We start from the raw sequence: 14,255 nt of genomic DNA on the forward strand, positions 1-14,255 counted from the left end.
ACTTCCTGGGGACGTGTGACGATGCATTCAATTTAGTTTAACACAATCATTATCATATAGATGATGACGTCAACGCGCTCATTTGCATATTAAATGACGCAGTAAATATAAGGTATATAAAGTACAACGAGTTCCTTAGATAACAGAGAATGAAAGAGAGAAGGGTTTTATCCGGAACAGAAAAATTAGAAAGCAGTAGAAAGTTTTTTTTATTTAAGAAAGAAACAAGAAAAGAAGTGGTTTTTGGGGTTTTTTTTTTGGTCAAACCTTTTATGAAGATATGAAGAAAACAGACCAAATGAAGCAAAAGTTTTTTTTTCTTCTGAAATAGACATTAAAGAAACTGTTACAAACTGGCTTTTTATTACTTGTAAACATGTCCAAGGAGAGATTTGGGACAAACCAGGTGATCTGTGATTGGTTGTCAGGAACAGAGGTGATCTATGATTGGGTGTCAGGAACAGAGGTGATGTGTGATTGGTTGTTGGAAACATAGGAGATCTGTGATTGGTTATCAGGAACAGAGGTGATCTGTGATTGGTTGTTAGGAACAGAGGTGATCTGTGATTGGTTGTCAGGAACAGACGAGATCTGTGATTGGTTGTCTGGGAGCAGAGGTGATCTTTGGTTGGTTGCTAGGTCCTACAGAGTGCAGGCTAAATATTGTGTCATGTTTACAAGTTTGTAATGTCTTCATTTTGGCTGACTTTAAACAATAATGTGAAATATTCCACATAAAAAATAAATATATAAAGAACTCCAAAGGTTTTATTACTTCAAACAAAATTGGTTTGACGAGGTCCTCAAAAGATGTCTTTATTGAGTATTTTGGCTAACTGTTTATTGAATAATCCCCTCAGAAGAGCTTAAGGAAGTTCTGGCTGACCTGAAAATTGTCTTCCGTGATTGTTTTTTTTGTTTTGTTTTTTTTTAGCATGATGACTGAATAAAGTTTAGTAAAAACATATAACCGTCAGCTTGTTCTGTAACACGAGATCTTCCTGTTTCGATGAAATCACAGAGAACACACTAAAATGCGTTTCTTTTCAGTCCACAATCAGAAATGAATCCTCGTTGACGTTAAAGAACCAAATCGTACGAGTTTCGGCTCGAATTCGATTCGTCTATGTGAAGAAATGTTTATTTATTTGACCAGCTTGAATGCAGAATTCACACAATAAAAGTCCTAAAAAGTATTAACGACAGTATCATGTGTTGGAATTCATGAAGTCTGCTCGGTGTGAGATCCGGCAAAGGTCCATGCATGGAGCTCAGATAAACATGTACCGTACTGTAGCCAGGATCCTAGTGTGTGTGCACGAGCGAGGAGTTTCCGGCGCGTTCTGTCCAGAGACCGACGCTGGGTTCTTCGAAAGGCACATTTCTTCGCTGGATTCCTGCAAATGTGTCATGAGAGAAAAAAAAAATCGTCCAGCATGCACTTCTGATTTCTGGGAGGTCGTTTTGGACAGTGCCATTCACAGTCGTCACGTTTCAGAACTGGGTGTGTACAAGGAAGAAAAATACTCGATTAAGTTTTTGCTCGAAATGGAAGTGAGAAATGTGGGAAAGAAATACTGTTAGAATCCAAAGCTCTTCATGTTGAAGAATACTAAGAGCAGCAGCTTCTATCAAACTACAGTTGAATAAAAGAACACCAAAAAACAAAAGAAAAGGCACATGTACAGCAGCCGGTCTGACGTTTGTGTACGTGTGTGTGTGTGTGGGGGGGTCCTTCTGTGTACATCTCCATGTCCTAGCAGCACTGGGAAGATCTGTGGTGTTGTGGCTTCCTGGCGGTTTGTTACCGGTCAGTGGCGGTGACCAGCTCAAACCACTGCCTCAGAGCATCACTCAGCGTCTCGGGCAGGGCGTTGACGTCACGCAGGATCACATAAAACGGAAACGGGAACTCGTCCATGTAGGAGCGGATCTCTGGAAGCTCACCCGGTCCTTTAAAGATGGGCACTTTGATATCCAGTATCGAGTCCTGGAACAGGGACATGTGAGAATGATGAGTATTTATTAAAAATCAATCTATAAATAAATAAATAAAATTTCTAATTTTATATGAGAGGGAGTGAAGTGAAAGCCTCATTTTTTCATTATTTAATTTATCCTTTTTTAAAATGTTCTACTATTTACATTTTTCTGCTTTCTAATTTTGTTTTGGAAAAAAAAAAAGATTTAAGATATCTAGTATTAATTTAAATTATTTATTTATTTAAAAAAAGAATCAGGTTAAAATAATTCGGGTATTAAAAATTCAAGTTTATAAAGTAATCAGCTGGCAAATTTTATTTCAAAATAAAATAATGTATTTTAATAAATAAAAATAAAATAAATACATAAATAATAAATACAAAATAAATAAATAAATAAATAATAATAATAATACATAAAATAAATAAAAATAAAATGAATAAAATTAAATTTAAGCTCTCAAAATTTCAGATTGAATATATAAAAAAATTCATCTTATTTTTTTTTACTGGAGTCTCGCTCACAGACTCTGATAAACGTAAATGTTTAAAGAGCTAGAAATGGACGTACTCTGGAGTTGGGGTTGTCCAGCACTACAAATATGACGAAGACGTTAGCGCTGCGAGCTGCCTGGACCGCCGCCGCTACTCTCTCCTTCCCCTCCAGAAACAAGCCCCTGCCGTCAGAGACGATCAGCAACAACTGCGCCATCTCTGAACAAGGACACAGAGAGAGACGTTAATAAAGAGGCACTAAAAAATGTCAATTGTTTGTGGGGGGGATAAAGAGGAAAAGAGTCTGAACCTGTATTTGCTGAGCCTGGATTTTGACATTTGGCTGCTGTGAACATGTTGGCTGAAGTCTCCAAAAACTACAAGAGAAGGTATAGAAATAATATTTCTTATACAGAAAAAAAATGCAACGTCACATTTTCCTTTATTTGTGGATTCTCTGACTCTTGATAAATTATAACTGGAATCATATTGGACATTTTCATCCAAAATATGAGAATTGTTTTGTCTAGCCATCAAGAATTTACTTTAATATTAACATCACACGGACGGGAGAGGGAAAAAAAAAAAAACCTGAGCTATTCTGGTCTTCTTTTGCTGGAACTGGCAGAGCCGCAAGATTCGAGCTCCTGATTGGTCGTTGAACTGCTGCTGGAACGGGTGGAGCAGCTGGACGCTCTCGCCGAAGCTGTACACACAAAACCAAGCGTCATCACTTAAATATGAACGTTTTTGTTTGTTTTTTTTATTTTTTCCTCAGAGGATAGTGTAGTCTCTCTTCTGTGTACTGACCTACACACTGCCACCTGTCCCACCTCCAACAGGGTGAGAGCGTTCACGATCACAGAGACGGACTCAAACGCCAACTACAGCAGGCAAGGTACAAGAGACAAGTCAGAAAACTGACAACTGACCCGTTGTATTATTCTGTTCTGCTCGATCCTTACCTGTTTGGAGTGGTTGTCCACCATGCTGGACGAGTCGTCCACAGCCAGGCAGATCTGATAGTCTCTCTTGCTGGGCTTCATCCGCCTCAACCAGATCTTGTCTTTGCGGAACTGGCTGGCGATGTAAGGAATGACCTTACGCATGTTTAGCCGCTTCCCCGTGCGGTAATCTCCTCTGAGGTCAGAAAGGATGCGGGTTAGCCACGAGATCAGAGCGTTAATCAATCAAAACCTGTGTTAGGAAGAGGACAGAGGCACGGGACTGACTTGAGCTTAGCAGCCTGCGTGGGCTCCAGGATGAGGCGAAGCTGCTCGCACAGCTGCTGGGACAGAGGTGAGGTCAGCGCTTGATACTGCTGCCACATGGCTGCTGCTGCGCTCTCCTGCAGGACACACAATTCAACTCTGTTTACTCTGAGCTTAAAGAGTTATCAAGCTACATGCAGCTTGATGTTCAATAAAGAATCTGTAAATTGGGGATTGTTTGAATGTTAAAGGGGTCTCCTGAAAGAAGAAGAAGAAGAAAAAAAGAAAGAATGGGAACCACTGATCTAGTGCATGTTGTGACGTACACCCATCAGGCATAACATTATGACCACCCATGACCCTGCCGCCGGGTTAACCACTGTTCCTTCCTCGGACCACTTTTGATCTGGGATCATCCTTCCCACTAGGCTTTCACTTATACTACACACAAGTACTAAACGTACTCAGATGTTACATGGTGTTTTGGCGTGGTTTAAAAATTCATAATGCATTATAATTTCCGGGGAATGGATCAAAGTTCCTCTGTAGCATGTGGTTATGAGTGCGCACCTCTTCCGGAGATCCTGGAGTCTGCTTGTGCCACGCTTCCAACTGCAGCTCTAAATCTCTTCTTAACAGGTCTGGATCTTTAACCTGGAGCTATTCCACACACACACACACACACACACACACACACGAAGAAAAAAAAACACACACACACACACATTTGAGTAAAACATTTTGACGGTTAATTGGGTTGTGATCCATTTCACAGGTGAATCACGGCACCTTGAGCATTTCCGTCAGTAACTCTGGCACGGTGTGTATGGTGGACTCTTTACTCCTCTCCCTCTTCAGTTCTTCATCGCGACTCGTCTTCATCTCTGGTTTCTCATCTTCTTCTTCTTCATCGTGTTTCTGAGTGTCCAGTTCTCCGCTATCCATGCCTAGAAGAGAATAAATGAGAAACAATATAAACAAAGGAGCACTAGTTACAATCGTATCTAACTAAAACAGATGTGTCTTATCTACCTTTCTGAGAAGCTTTAGAGCTCTCCATCTTCTCCGGCTTTAGCTCTGGAGCGTCCACCGCCTGCATCTCTTTTTCCTCCTCTGTATCCATAGCAACATCATCATCCTCCTCCTCCTCTTGCTTCATGGAAGTTGGTCTCTGTTGCTCGGCGCTCGCTGTATCTACAGACACACACCGACAAACACGTCCAAGTATGATACTGAATAAATATAGCTGATGTTTGTTTGAGGAAAGTTCGAGGTACCACGTGCACGTGTCTCACCGTAGGTCTGCGTGTCGTACTTCTCCTCCCCGTGTCGGATGTGCTCGTATGTGTCAGACTCCTGCTGGGCGTCGTTAGGGGTGTGTTCCTGCTCTCTCCGCTCTGCGCTCTCAACCGTACGCAAGCGCTTGTGCACACGCTCGCTGGAGTCGCCCAGAGAACGCTCGTTATCCGCCCGGCCCGGCTTCCGCTTAAAACTCTACACACACACACACACACAGTTGCAGTATGTTGCTAATTCAAGCAAATCATATGAAAATTCTTGATTCTCAAACCTGTGTCTGTTTCTGTCTCTGCCTCCGAGAGCTCATCCTGGCCATCAGTGTGGAGTCATGTCCCTCAGCCTGGCTGGCGTCAGCTGACCCGCTCCCGTGTTCCTGAAGGAAAGTGTCAGAATTTACCTCCTGTCTTTCTGCTGGTGAAACAGGAAGTGATCTGTGCACATACCTCTTTGGCCTGGTCTCTTTCGGATGCGGCTCCTGCCAGCTCCACTGCCGTGTCGCTCTGAACGTTCTCCTCGCCGGTCTGCCCATCTGTCGCATGCTCCTTCCTCTCAGCAGACTCCACCTGGGCATCATCTTCCTCACCATCCAGCTCCTCATTCTAAAGAAAATAAAGATCAAAATTTGGACTTGAAAACGTGTCGGAATTTGATTAATGAAACTAAATAAAAGCAAAAAGCGAACAAACCTTTGGTTTCTGGCCCTCGTCAGCAGGAACGGCCATGTCTTCCTCTCCACCTTCTTCATTGCCCTTCTCCTTCTCTTCCTCATCCCCTTCTCCTTCGTTTTCTCCTCGCTCCTCTGTCTCAGAGTCTTTATCTCTGTCTCTTTGTTCCTCTCCCGCCTCGTCCCCTGCTTTCTGTTCTTCTCCTGCTTCTTCACCTTGAGTGTCCTGCTGGTCTTCGGTCATCTCGTCGCCTTCATCTTCCTCGGCCTCGTCCACCTCCATGGGTTTGTCCTCGATGTCGTACGGGTTTTCGGCTACAGAGGGAGAACAACACTGAATGACACGATGCTTTGGTGTACTTTTAAGCCACTTGTGCACATCAAGCATGTGACAAAAGAAGTTTCTTCATCACACTAACCCTCTCCTTCACCCTCTTCCTCCTCATTCTGTCCTGCCTGTTCATCCTGATCCAGGTTGAGCTCCTCCGGAAGATCCAGGGCCTCTGCTTCAGTTTTCTGCTCCTGCTTTCCGTGATAGGGGTCCACCTCGTTCTCGTCAAACTCGCGCTACACACAGACGAGATATTATAGAGACGTTACAGAGAAATGACAGAGAAATCACCACAAAACACATACCTCATCCCCCTGCTCGTGGATTTTCTCCTTCTCCTCTTCATTGTCCATTGGATTGTCTTTGTCCTTGTTTTTCTTGTCTTTATTCGACTCCCCAGCTTCTGTGTTGTCATCTTTGGCAACCAACTCAGACTCTCCCTGCAGAGTCCAATCACAAACACTGAACCGTCTAATCTCATCCAATCAGTTAAAATGACTTCTGGAGCCAGCTCCATCTCGTGACATTACCTGGTCCATTCCTGCCCCAGACTCTTCCTCCTTGTCACTGCCGTCCAGGTCGTCATCATCATCCTCGTCGTCATCACCCCACATCCTTTCATCGAGGGTGTCAGTTGGTCCGTCTCCCAGGTCTCCCATCTTTTTATCCAGCTCCTCATCCTCTTCTTTATCAGAGTCTTCCTCATCACCTGGATGTTAAACAACGAAAGTCATCTTATACTTACCTATCAATATGATAAATGTGAAAAAATGTTACTGCAGCTTATACAGGCGATTTCACACACCTGATTCTCGCATCTCCCCATCATGCATTTTCCCATCAAAGTCTTCCGACATCTCGACGGCATTGTCTTCTTCTTTTATATCGCTCTTGTCCGGCTCCTCTTCGCTCTTTTCCTGTCCTTCCTGAAACGTGTCCTCAACCTGCACCAAAACACATCCTGCTTTCATCCGTCCTTTGCTTCACATCAGCCGATTTTCATATGGATTCAAACGAATGTTACCTGATCTTCATTTTCTATCTTGTCACTGACATCTTTAACGCCCTCTCCCTCTCCGATCCCTCCGCCCTCGTAGTCATGGAACTCTGTAGATCCTTCTCCGTCACCTCCACCCATTAACTCCTGGGGCAGGCAAAATCCCTGAAAGAATTGAGATGTACTTTAAGATCAAATGATCAGCGTTTATTTAGATTAGAATTCCACAGTTTATTTCGGATGCTACCTTCTGAGCGAGTTCAGTGAAGATGCTGGCGAGGACAGACAACAGCTTGCCTGTGCTGCGGTGAGCTCCCATACACACCGCCGCATACCAGCGCACCAGTTCCGAATACACACACAGCATGGGCTCCAGGCGAGCTAGATCCCTGCAGGCTTCCCTGAGCTCCTGCTCATCACACACACACACACACACACACATCATTACAAATCATTAACAGTCAATTCATGTTTAATAATAAATATCTGCCATCGATGAGACATCATGAGATATATAAAGGAAAAGCTCACCCCTAAGTGTCGTGCTGAACAGGTTTCTCTGAAGGATCGCAGCCTCTCCAGCAACCTCTCCATGACCCCATTGACCTCAGCCAGGGAGAGACACGACATGTCTCCACTCAGGTCCTCCTCTAGTAACCGGTTCAGGTGTCCTGGCTTCAGAAGCTCCTCAGCTGCCTCAGAGTCGCTCTCTGGAACGTATGAACAAAGAAGACGTTCCAATGTGAATCATTTTCATTCAAATAATTAATCAAAAGCTATTCATATTTGTGAAAAGTAATGTACACGGTCCAGAGATGACAAATAAAATAGCTCAATTAGTGTATATACACTGATCAGGCATAACATTATGACCACCTGCCTAATATTGTGTTAGTCCCACTTTTGCTGCTAAAACAGCCCTGACTCTACGAGGAATGGACTCCACTAGATCCCTGAAGGTGTGCTGTGGGATCTGGCACCAAGATGTTAGCAGCAGGTCCTTTAAGTCCTGTAAGTTGTGAGGTGGGGCCTCCACAAGGCAACTTACAGGACTTAAAGTATACTTTGATAGTTACTGACCACTGCAGACCAGGAACACCCCACAAGAGCTGCAGTTTTGGAGATGCCCTGATCCAGTGGTCTAGCCATCACAATTTGGCCCTTCGTCAAACTCGCTGAAATCCTTACGCTTGTCCATTTTTCCTGCTTCTAACATCAATTTTGAGGACAAAATGTTCACTTGCTGCCTCTAATATATCCCACCCACTAACAGGTGCCATGATGAGGAGATCATCAGTGATATTCACTTCACCTCTCAGTGGTCATAATGTTATGCCTGATTGTTGTAATTAGGAATTTGGAAGCAGGTGTATGATCACCTTTCCTGCTGTCCTCTGGCTGCTCTTCCTCCTTCACTCGTTCTCTCCTCTTCACCAGACCCTGCACAGCACAAAGAACTGTATTTATGGTTCTCTCCAGCTGCTCTGAGAACTCGGCCCTGAACACCATGGCAGAACCTGCGTGGGAACAGAGCAAAATAGTCATCATCGATATGGTTGCTCATCAGACCAGAGCAAAATCAACAGAGCATTATTCAGCTTAACTGAACACTGCCCTGCAAGATCTAGGAGGAATCTCCTCACGCTTGGATGACGTTCTGTGTGGTAGAGGTTGTGATTTCCAGGCGGTGAACTCCCTGATGCAGGTGTCCACCTCCGTCTTGATGGCGTGTAGGCCTCGGGTCAGACACGGCTGTGAATGAGGCACGACGCTGACGTCGAGGTCGAAGAGACGCTCCAGAGACGTCATGCGGTCCACCAGCGCCCCCAAACCATGCACACATGAACAGCACTCCTCTAAATGCGTCCTGAAGAAAAGAATGACACTAATTAGTAACAAAACTGGAGCTTTTCTTCACATGTGGCTATGATGTTAGGAGTCTGACCTGGTTTGGATCACACTCTGGGTGGATTCATGACCCAGGGCATTAAGCCTTTCCTTCAGCTGTGTGCTCTCACTCTGTAAAGCCTCTATGCTCTTCACAGCCTCCACCCAGCTCGCCTCGCCCCGCCTCATTAGAGACGCCTGAGGTTGGAGGTGAGCCGATAGAGGTGTTGGGTGGCTCAGCGTGGCCTCGACCTGCCCACCCTCGCCCTCTCCGGACTGGCACAGGGTTGCAGGGGAGCCCTCTGGACAGCACTGTAGCACCCAGGAGATCTGCCGCAGAGCCACGCAGACCTGCTGCGCCAGCGTCCGCGCCTTCGCCACCCAGCCAACGAGAGTGTCCTGAGGAGGGAGGACGCTGTCCTCTTTCTCCCCCGAACTCATCTGGGATCGGATGTCCTGTACGGTGTTAATCATTCTTCTGCAGGGTTTAAAGCGGGAGAAATAGGAAATGCACAGTGAGAATAAAAAAGACCTGAAAATGACTGTGTCTTCATCTAAATATATATATATATATATATATATATAGCACTGTACCTGAGATCCGTGAAGTGTTCCGTTATTTTGCCGAGTCGGCGCCTTTGCCTGAGCAGCAGCTTGAACAGGTGAGAGGAGAAACCCCGGCATCGCTCTATGTTACCCAAACCGAGTTCCTACACACACACACACACACACACACTTAACACTGCACCACCTGTACCTTTAGTGATCTATTAAATGTCCAGAGAGTAGCAGCAATTAAATGAGAAATCATGTTATATGTTAATATGTTTAAAAAGCACACACAAATTTACATTTTCAGTTGTATGACTCGGGGGAAGCAAAATCCATAAATAAGACGGATAAGAAGAGCCATCCCGTGCCTGCGTGGGTTTACTCCAAAAACATGTCCATTAGGTTGATTGGCAATTCTAAACTGCCCAAAGGAGTGAGTGTGAGTGTGGTTGTCTGTCTATATGTGTGACCCTGTGATGAACTGGTGACCTGTCCAGGGTGCCTTTTGCACAATGTGTGTTGGGATAGGGCTCCAGCAGATCCCTGTGACCCTAATTAGGAATAAAGCGGGTATAGAAAATGGATGGATGGAAAGACGAGCCATTTAATAGTTGAGTCTAGCACAATCTCTCACTGTGTGGATGTCATTTTGGCATTTTTAGGTCTCTGTGAGCTTTGCCTTATATTGAAGTTTTCCTTTCATGGAGGAGGAGTGGTCACTAAATGTACATCAGCTGTCCCATGAACGCATTTGGAATTTGGTGACTGGAATTATTTATGAAGATATACACGCGAGTACGAAGAAAACATGAAGCATTTGTAGGTGCCCATGAAAATCATTTCGATAAATTCTTACTAAGCAAAGTTGATAAATGAGAGCTCGTTACTGTTCTTTACAGCTTCATGATTTGCTCCTATTGCGTTTCCAGAGAGGAGAAGAAAAATCACGGCAGTAAAAGCGTGCAAACCTTCACAGCGGCCTGCATTGCAGCTTGCATGGCATTACGTCTGGCCCAGGAGCGGTAGAAATATTTCTGACAGCCGTCCCATGCGCCAGTCATCTGACCAAACAACCTAGAGCAAGTCGGGAAAAATGTGAATTTTTACATTTGCGATATTCATGAGGGAGCTGCAACAGATCCAGAGGATGGAAGAAAGAGAGCGTACGTGTTTTCTGTAGGTTCCTGTGTTCTCAGAGCCGCCAGCGTGGTTCTCATCTCCACCGGCTGCAAAAAGAGCGGGTCTTCCGGATCTGCTGTACGACTCCACATCAGGCCTTTGCGATACGAGAGACCTTAAAACAAACAAATAAATCCAAACTTTATTCGGAGGCTTGTTTCTGCTCCAAGCTAAACAGGGAGTGCCTCAAGACAAAAATGACATCATGTAATCAGATTTTTTTACATCATAAACTGATTTCCGGTACATTTGTACAATTTGCAATGTAGTGGTTGGTTGCTAAGCAACACACCGATTCATTTCGCAGTGCTTAAAAAAGACAATCACGATGCTCATGTGTCAGTATCATATTGTTTTGAATTTCGGTGAACTTTAACAGATTTATTGCAGCACTGACCGATCTGCGCCAGCATCTTAAAGAGGTCAGCCAAAGCTCGCTGTTTCTGCAGCAGGATGTGTTTCGCCTCGGCTTTCTGCCTCTCCTGCTCCAGAGAGCGGTCCACTGTCAAACTCTGCAGCGCCTGAACGTTACCAATGATCTCCGCTAGACACACACACACACACACACAGCAAGAAGAATGAATGACCACAAACAATGGCTCATGAATAAAATAAACTGTATTCAGTGTCTGTGTTTTACCTGTAAACTGGTCGAGATCCTCCGACAGCTCAGGCAGAGGGGTTTTCTTCACCAGCTGCACGCACATCTTCCTCATCTTCCTCGTGAGGGTGGGTAAACGAGCCTGCAGCGACGACGGATCCGCGCTACACGTGACCTCCTCTGGACCATCGCCCTGAAACGAAACATCAGGGAAATTTGAGTATCTCAGAAATCTGAGTAAGAAAATCTTTCTAATGTTTATTGCACCAAGTCCCACCTGTTGGTCTCTGCCCCATCCAGGGAGGGCGCTCTTGAGTGCACGGTGGAGCTGGTGCAGGGGTGTGTCTTCTGGTTGAATGTCCACGATGTCCATGTTGTCCGCTGTGCTTTTCGGCTCCACTAGCCACGGAGCGCACGGCTCGGCCAACACGGCTTCGAACTTCCTTACGAACTTGAACAAAGTCCTAAGAGCAGCGTGACGCAATTTTTTTTTACAGATTTAATTACACATGGCTGCAGCTACATCCAGTGCTGGAATACACAAGCTCTGATGCTTCTTTTTTCTAGAAAAGGTGGAAAGTATTTCTACTGCATCGTCATCGCAACAGCAACAGCAAGTCGAAATGGTCTTCCTCACCTGTGTGTTTTCTCCACAGACTGTTTAATAGCCCAAAAACTGACATCGTTCCACTTGGAGATCTTCACAAAGTCCTGCAATACACACACAACACTGAACATAATTCTTCCCACAGTACACTTTCGAAGTTGCAGTATACTCTTAAGCAGTATTTACTCTCGACTTGCCTTGAGCTCCTTTTCGATGGGCGCTCTGAGCTGCGTGATCCGGGCCTGGACGCTCTCAGAGAACTGCGTGTAATACTGGTGTAGGTTCCACAGCAAACTACACAGCGAGGCTGAGAGAGATAAAAACGTGGAGTTACAGAACTAGACATGCATCATTTGTACTTAATAAATATGAAGAATAAGCAGGAAGGAAGCTCACCATGTCCTTCCTGTTTGGGAGCCAATAACACATGGCAGTGGAAAGCAAGCAGCATGGCCAGACGTGTGTGAAATTCCCCCAGCGTGGATCCCTCCATGAAGCCCTGCAGTGTGGATGAAACCGACGGCAGGGGCAACTCCTTCACACCTCCGTCCTCCATGTCTAACAGCAAGATAACAAGAACAGGAGAATTCTGAACTGATGAACAGACACTGTGATCTCTTGCTTTGGCTTATGAAACTGAAATTCAGTGAATTTTTACCTGGTTTGCTGTCTGTCCTTTTCTCCTGCAGATATCTCTCGATCAGCTGATAGATGGAGAACCAGTGCTTGTTGGAGTTCTCCGAGTGCCGCCTCAGAGCGTTATCCAGACTGCTCGACCAACAACTGTACAAATGTACATCATCTTAGATCAGTGAGCGTATGCTGACTGAGGTCATTCCATATTAAAGAGGTGGTCAATACGCTTGATAGAAAATCAATTAGCAGGACCAGTGTCTCCAAGCTGATCCTGACGGAATGTGTAGCTACAGGTTTGTAATTAAAGTTAAATGAAAAATGGAGCAACCACAATGGCATTATTCAGAAAACACAGTTTCTATTACACTTGGGTATTTGCATGATGATGCATGCTGCGGTGGTAAGAAACTCACATTTCACTATGTTTACTCTTGCTTAGCTTAAGTAAATATACACTATATTGCCAAAAGTTTTGGGACACCACTCCAAATCATTGAGTTCAGGGGATGGGCTCGGCCCCTTAGTTCCAGTGAAAGGAACTCTTAATGCTTCAGCGTCATACCAATACATTTGGGACAATTTCATGCTCCCAACTTTATGGGAACAGTTTGGGGATGACCCCTTCCTGTTCCAACATGACTGTACACCAGTGCACAAAGCAAGGTCCATAAAGACATAGATAAGCGAGTTTGGTGTGGAGGATCTTGACCCTCAATTGACCTCAACCACCTTTGGGAGACTGCAAGCCAGGACTTCTCGTCCAACATCAGTACCTGACCTCACAAATAAGCTTGTAGTGGAATGGTCAAAAATTCCCATAAACACACTCCTAAACCTTGTGGAAATCCTTCCCAGAAGAGTTGAAGCTGTTATAGCTGTAAAGGGCGGAGTCAACTCCATATTACATTCATGTACATGTAAAGACAGATGTCCCAGTTTTGTCCTGGCTCACAGTTTCTGCTCTAATTCATCCCAAAGGTGTTCTATGAGGTTGAGGTCAGTCATGTTCCTCCACACCAAACTCACTCATCCATGTCTTTATGGACCTTGTTTTGTGCACTGGTGTGCGGTCATGTTGGAACAGGAAGGGGTCATCCCCAAACTGTTCCCACAAAGTTGGGAGCATGAAATTGTCCAAAATGTCTTGGTATGAAGCTGAAGCATTAAGAGTTCCTTTCACTGGAACTAAGGGGCCGAGCCCAACTCCTGAATTCAATGATTTGGAGGGGTGTCCCAATACTTTTGGCAATATATTGTAACAGAGTAGTATAGCGGGGGAAAGTTTGAGTTGGTCACGTGATTTAATTATTGTTCTAGATAACATGTCTTGGAAAAGGTCTTAAGGAGACCGTAGGGCTATGATTACTAGCATTGTAACCAAGTAAATCATAGCAAATTATCTAAACTGCAAATTAATTCAAGATCATCTGATAGAGACAAAAAAAAGTCCTGGAATGTTTTCTACATACTTAAGCTCCAGTTTCCTCCACTGGATGATGAGCTGTGTGATGGGCTCCAACTCGTTCCTCAGAGACACAGAGCGACTGGCGTTATTCTCCCAGTCCTGAAAGAGCGAGAGAAAAGAAGAGATAAGACCAAACAAAGTGTGTGTGCGCTGCTTTGTTTTGTATTGCTTCTAGATCCATGTTTTGTGATTCGTGTCCTCACCTGTGATTTGCTGAGTAAGATCTCCAACCCGTTCAGGAACTTGGCCAGTGGGCTGGACAGACTGAACCCCAGGATCCTCTCGATCACCACAGTGATCTGAAAATCACATAAATAACATCATATCAATAAGCACACCAAAAAATCTC

General features: G+C 44.7%; 1 protein-coding gene across 1 annotated transcript in view; it reads right to left on the reverse strand.

Annotated features, from left to right (window-relative positions):
- Positions 1–193: 193 nt before the first annotated feature.
- The window catches only part of mdn1 (midasin AAA ATPase 1), a 40,027-nt gene continuing 25,965 nt past the window's right edge, over positions 194–14,255 (reverse strand). The window contains exons 66-101 of the mRNA XM_058391474.1: positions 14,110–14,205; positions 13,911–14,005; positions 12,464–12,588; positions 12,202–12,363; positions 12,003–12,112; positions 11,836–11,909; positions 11,476–11,662; positions 11,238–11,391; positions 10,995–11,141; positions 10,586–10,712; positions 10,387–10,492; positions 9,461–9,576; positions 8,925–9,344; positions 8,623–8,846; positions 8,359–8,496; positions 7,511–7,689; positions 7,227–7,388; positions 7,007–7,144; positions 6,788–6,926; positions 6,513–6,691; positions 6,288–6,422; positions 6,071–6,218; positions 5,674–5,966; positions 5,431–5,586; positions 5,259–5,360; positions 4,984–5,182; positions 4,721–4,882; positions 4,478–4,635; positions 4,259–4,348; positions 3,710–3,825; positions 3,443–3,617; positions 3,288–3,361; positions 3,069–3,183; positions 2,788–2,854; positions 2,554–2,696; positions 194–1,990 (exon numbers count right to left, since the gene is read on the reverse strand). Coding sequence (XP_058247457.1) covers positions 1,805–1,990; positions 2,554–2,696; positions 2,788–2,854; positions 3,069–3,183; positions 3,288–3,361; positions 3,443–3,617; positions 3,710–3,825; positions 4,259–4,348; positions 4,478–4,635; positions 4,721–4,882; positions 4,984–5,182; positions 5,259–5,360; positions 5,431–5,586; positions 5,674–5,966; positions 6,071–6,218; positions 6,288–6,422; positions 6,513–6,691; positions 6,788–6,926; positions 7,007–7,144; positions 7,227–7,388; positions 7,511–7,689; positions 8,359–8,496; positions 8,623–8,846; positions 8,925–9,344; positions 9,461–9,576; positions 10,387–10,492; positions 10,586–10,712; positions 10,995–11,141; positions 11,238–11,391; positions 11,476–11,662; positions 11,836–11,909; positions 12,003–12,112; positions 12,202–12,363; positions 12,464–12,588; positions 13,911–14,005; positions 14,110–14,205 — 5,397 coding nt within the window. The 3' untranslated portion in view covers positions 194–1,804. The remainder of the gene's footprint in view (positions 1,991–2,553; positions 2,697–2,787; positions 2,855–3,068; positions 3,184–3,287; positions 3,362–3,442; positions 3,618–3,709; positions 3,826–4,258; positions 4,349–4,477; positions 4,636–4,720; positions 4,883–4,983; positions 5,183–5,258; positions 5,361–5,430; positions 5,587–5,673; positions 5,967–6,070; positions 6,219–6,287; positions 6,423–6,512; positions 6,692–6,787; positions 6,927–7,006; positions 7,145–7,226; positions 7,389–7,510; positions 7,690–8,358; positions 8,497–8,622; positions 8,847–8,924; positions 9,345–9,460; positions 9,577–10,386; positions 10,493–10,585; positions 10,713–10,994; positions 11,142–11,237; positions 11,392–11,475; positions 11,663–11,835; positions 11,910–12,002; positions 12,113–12,201; positions 12,364–12,463; positions 12,589–13,910; positions 14,006–14,109; positions 14,206–14,255) is intronic.

This window comes from Hemibagrus wyckioides, linkage group LG06, assembly GCF_019097595.1.
Source record: "Hemibagrus wyckioides isolate EC202008001 linkage group LG06, SWU_Hwy_1.0, whole genome shotgun sequence".
NCBI classification, from domain to species: Eukaryota; Metazoa; Chordata; class Actinopteri; order Siluriformes; family Bagridae; genus Hemibagrus; species Hemibagrus wyckioides.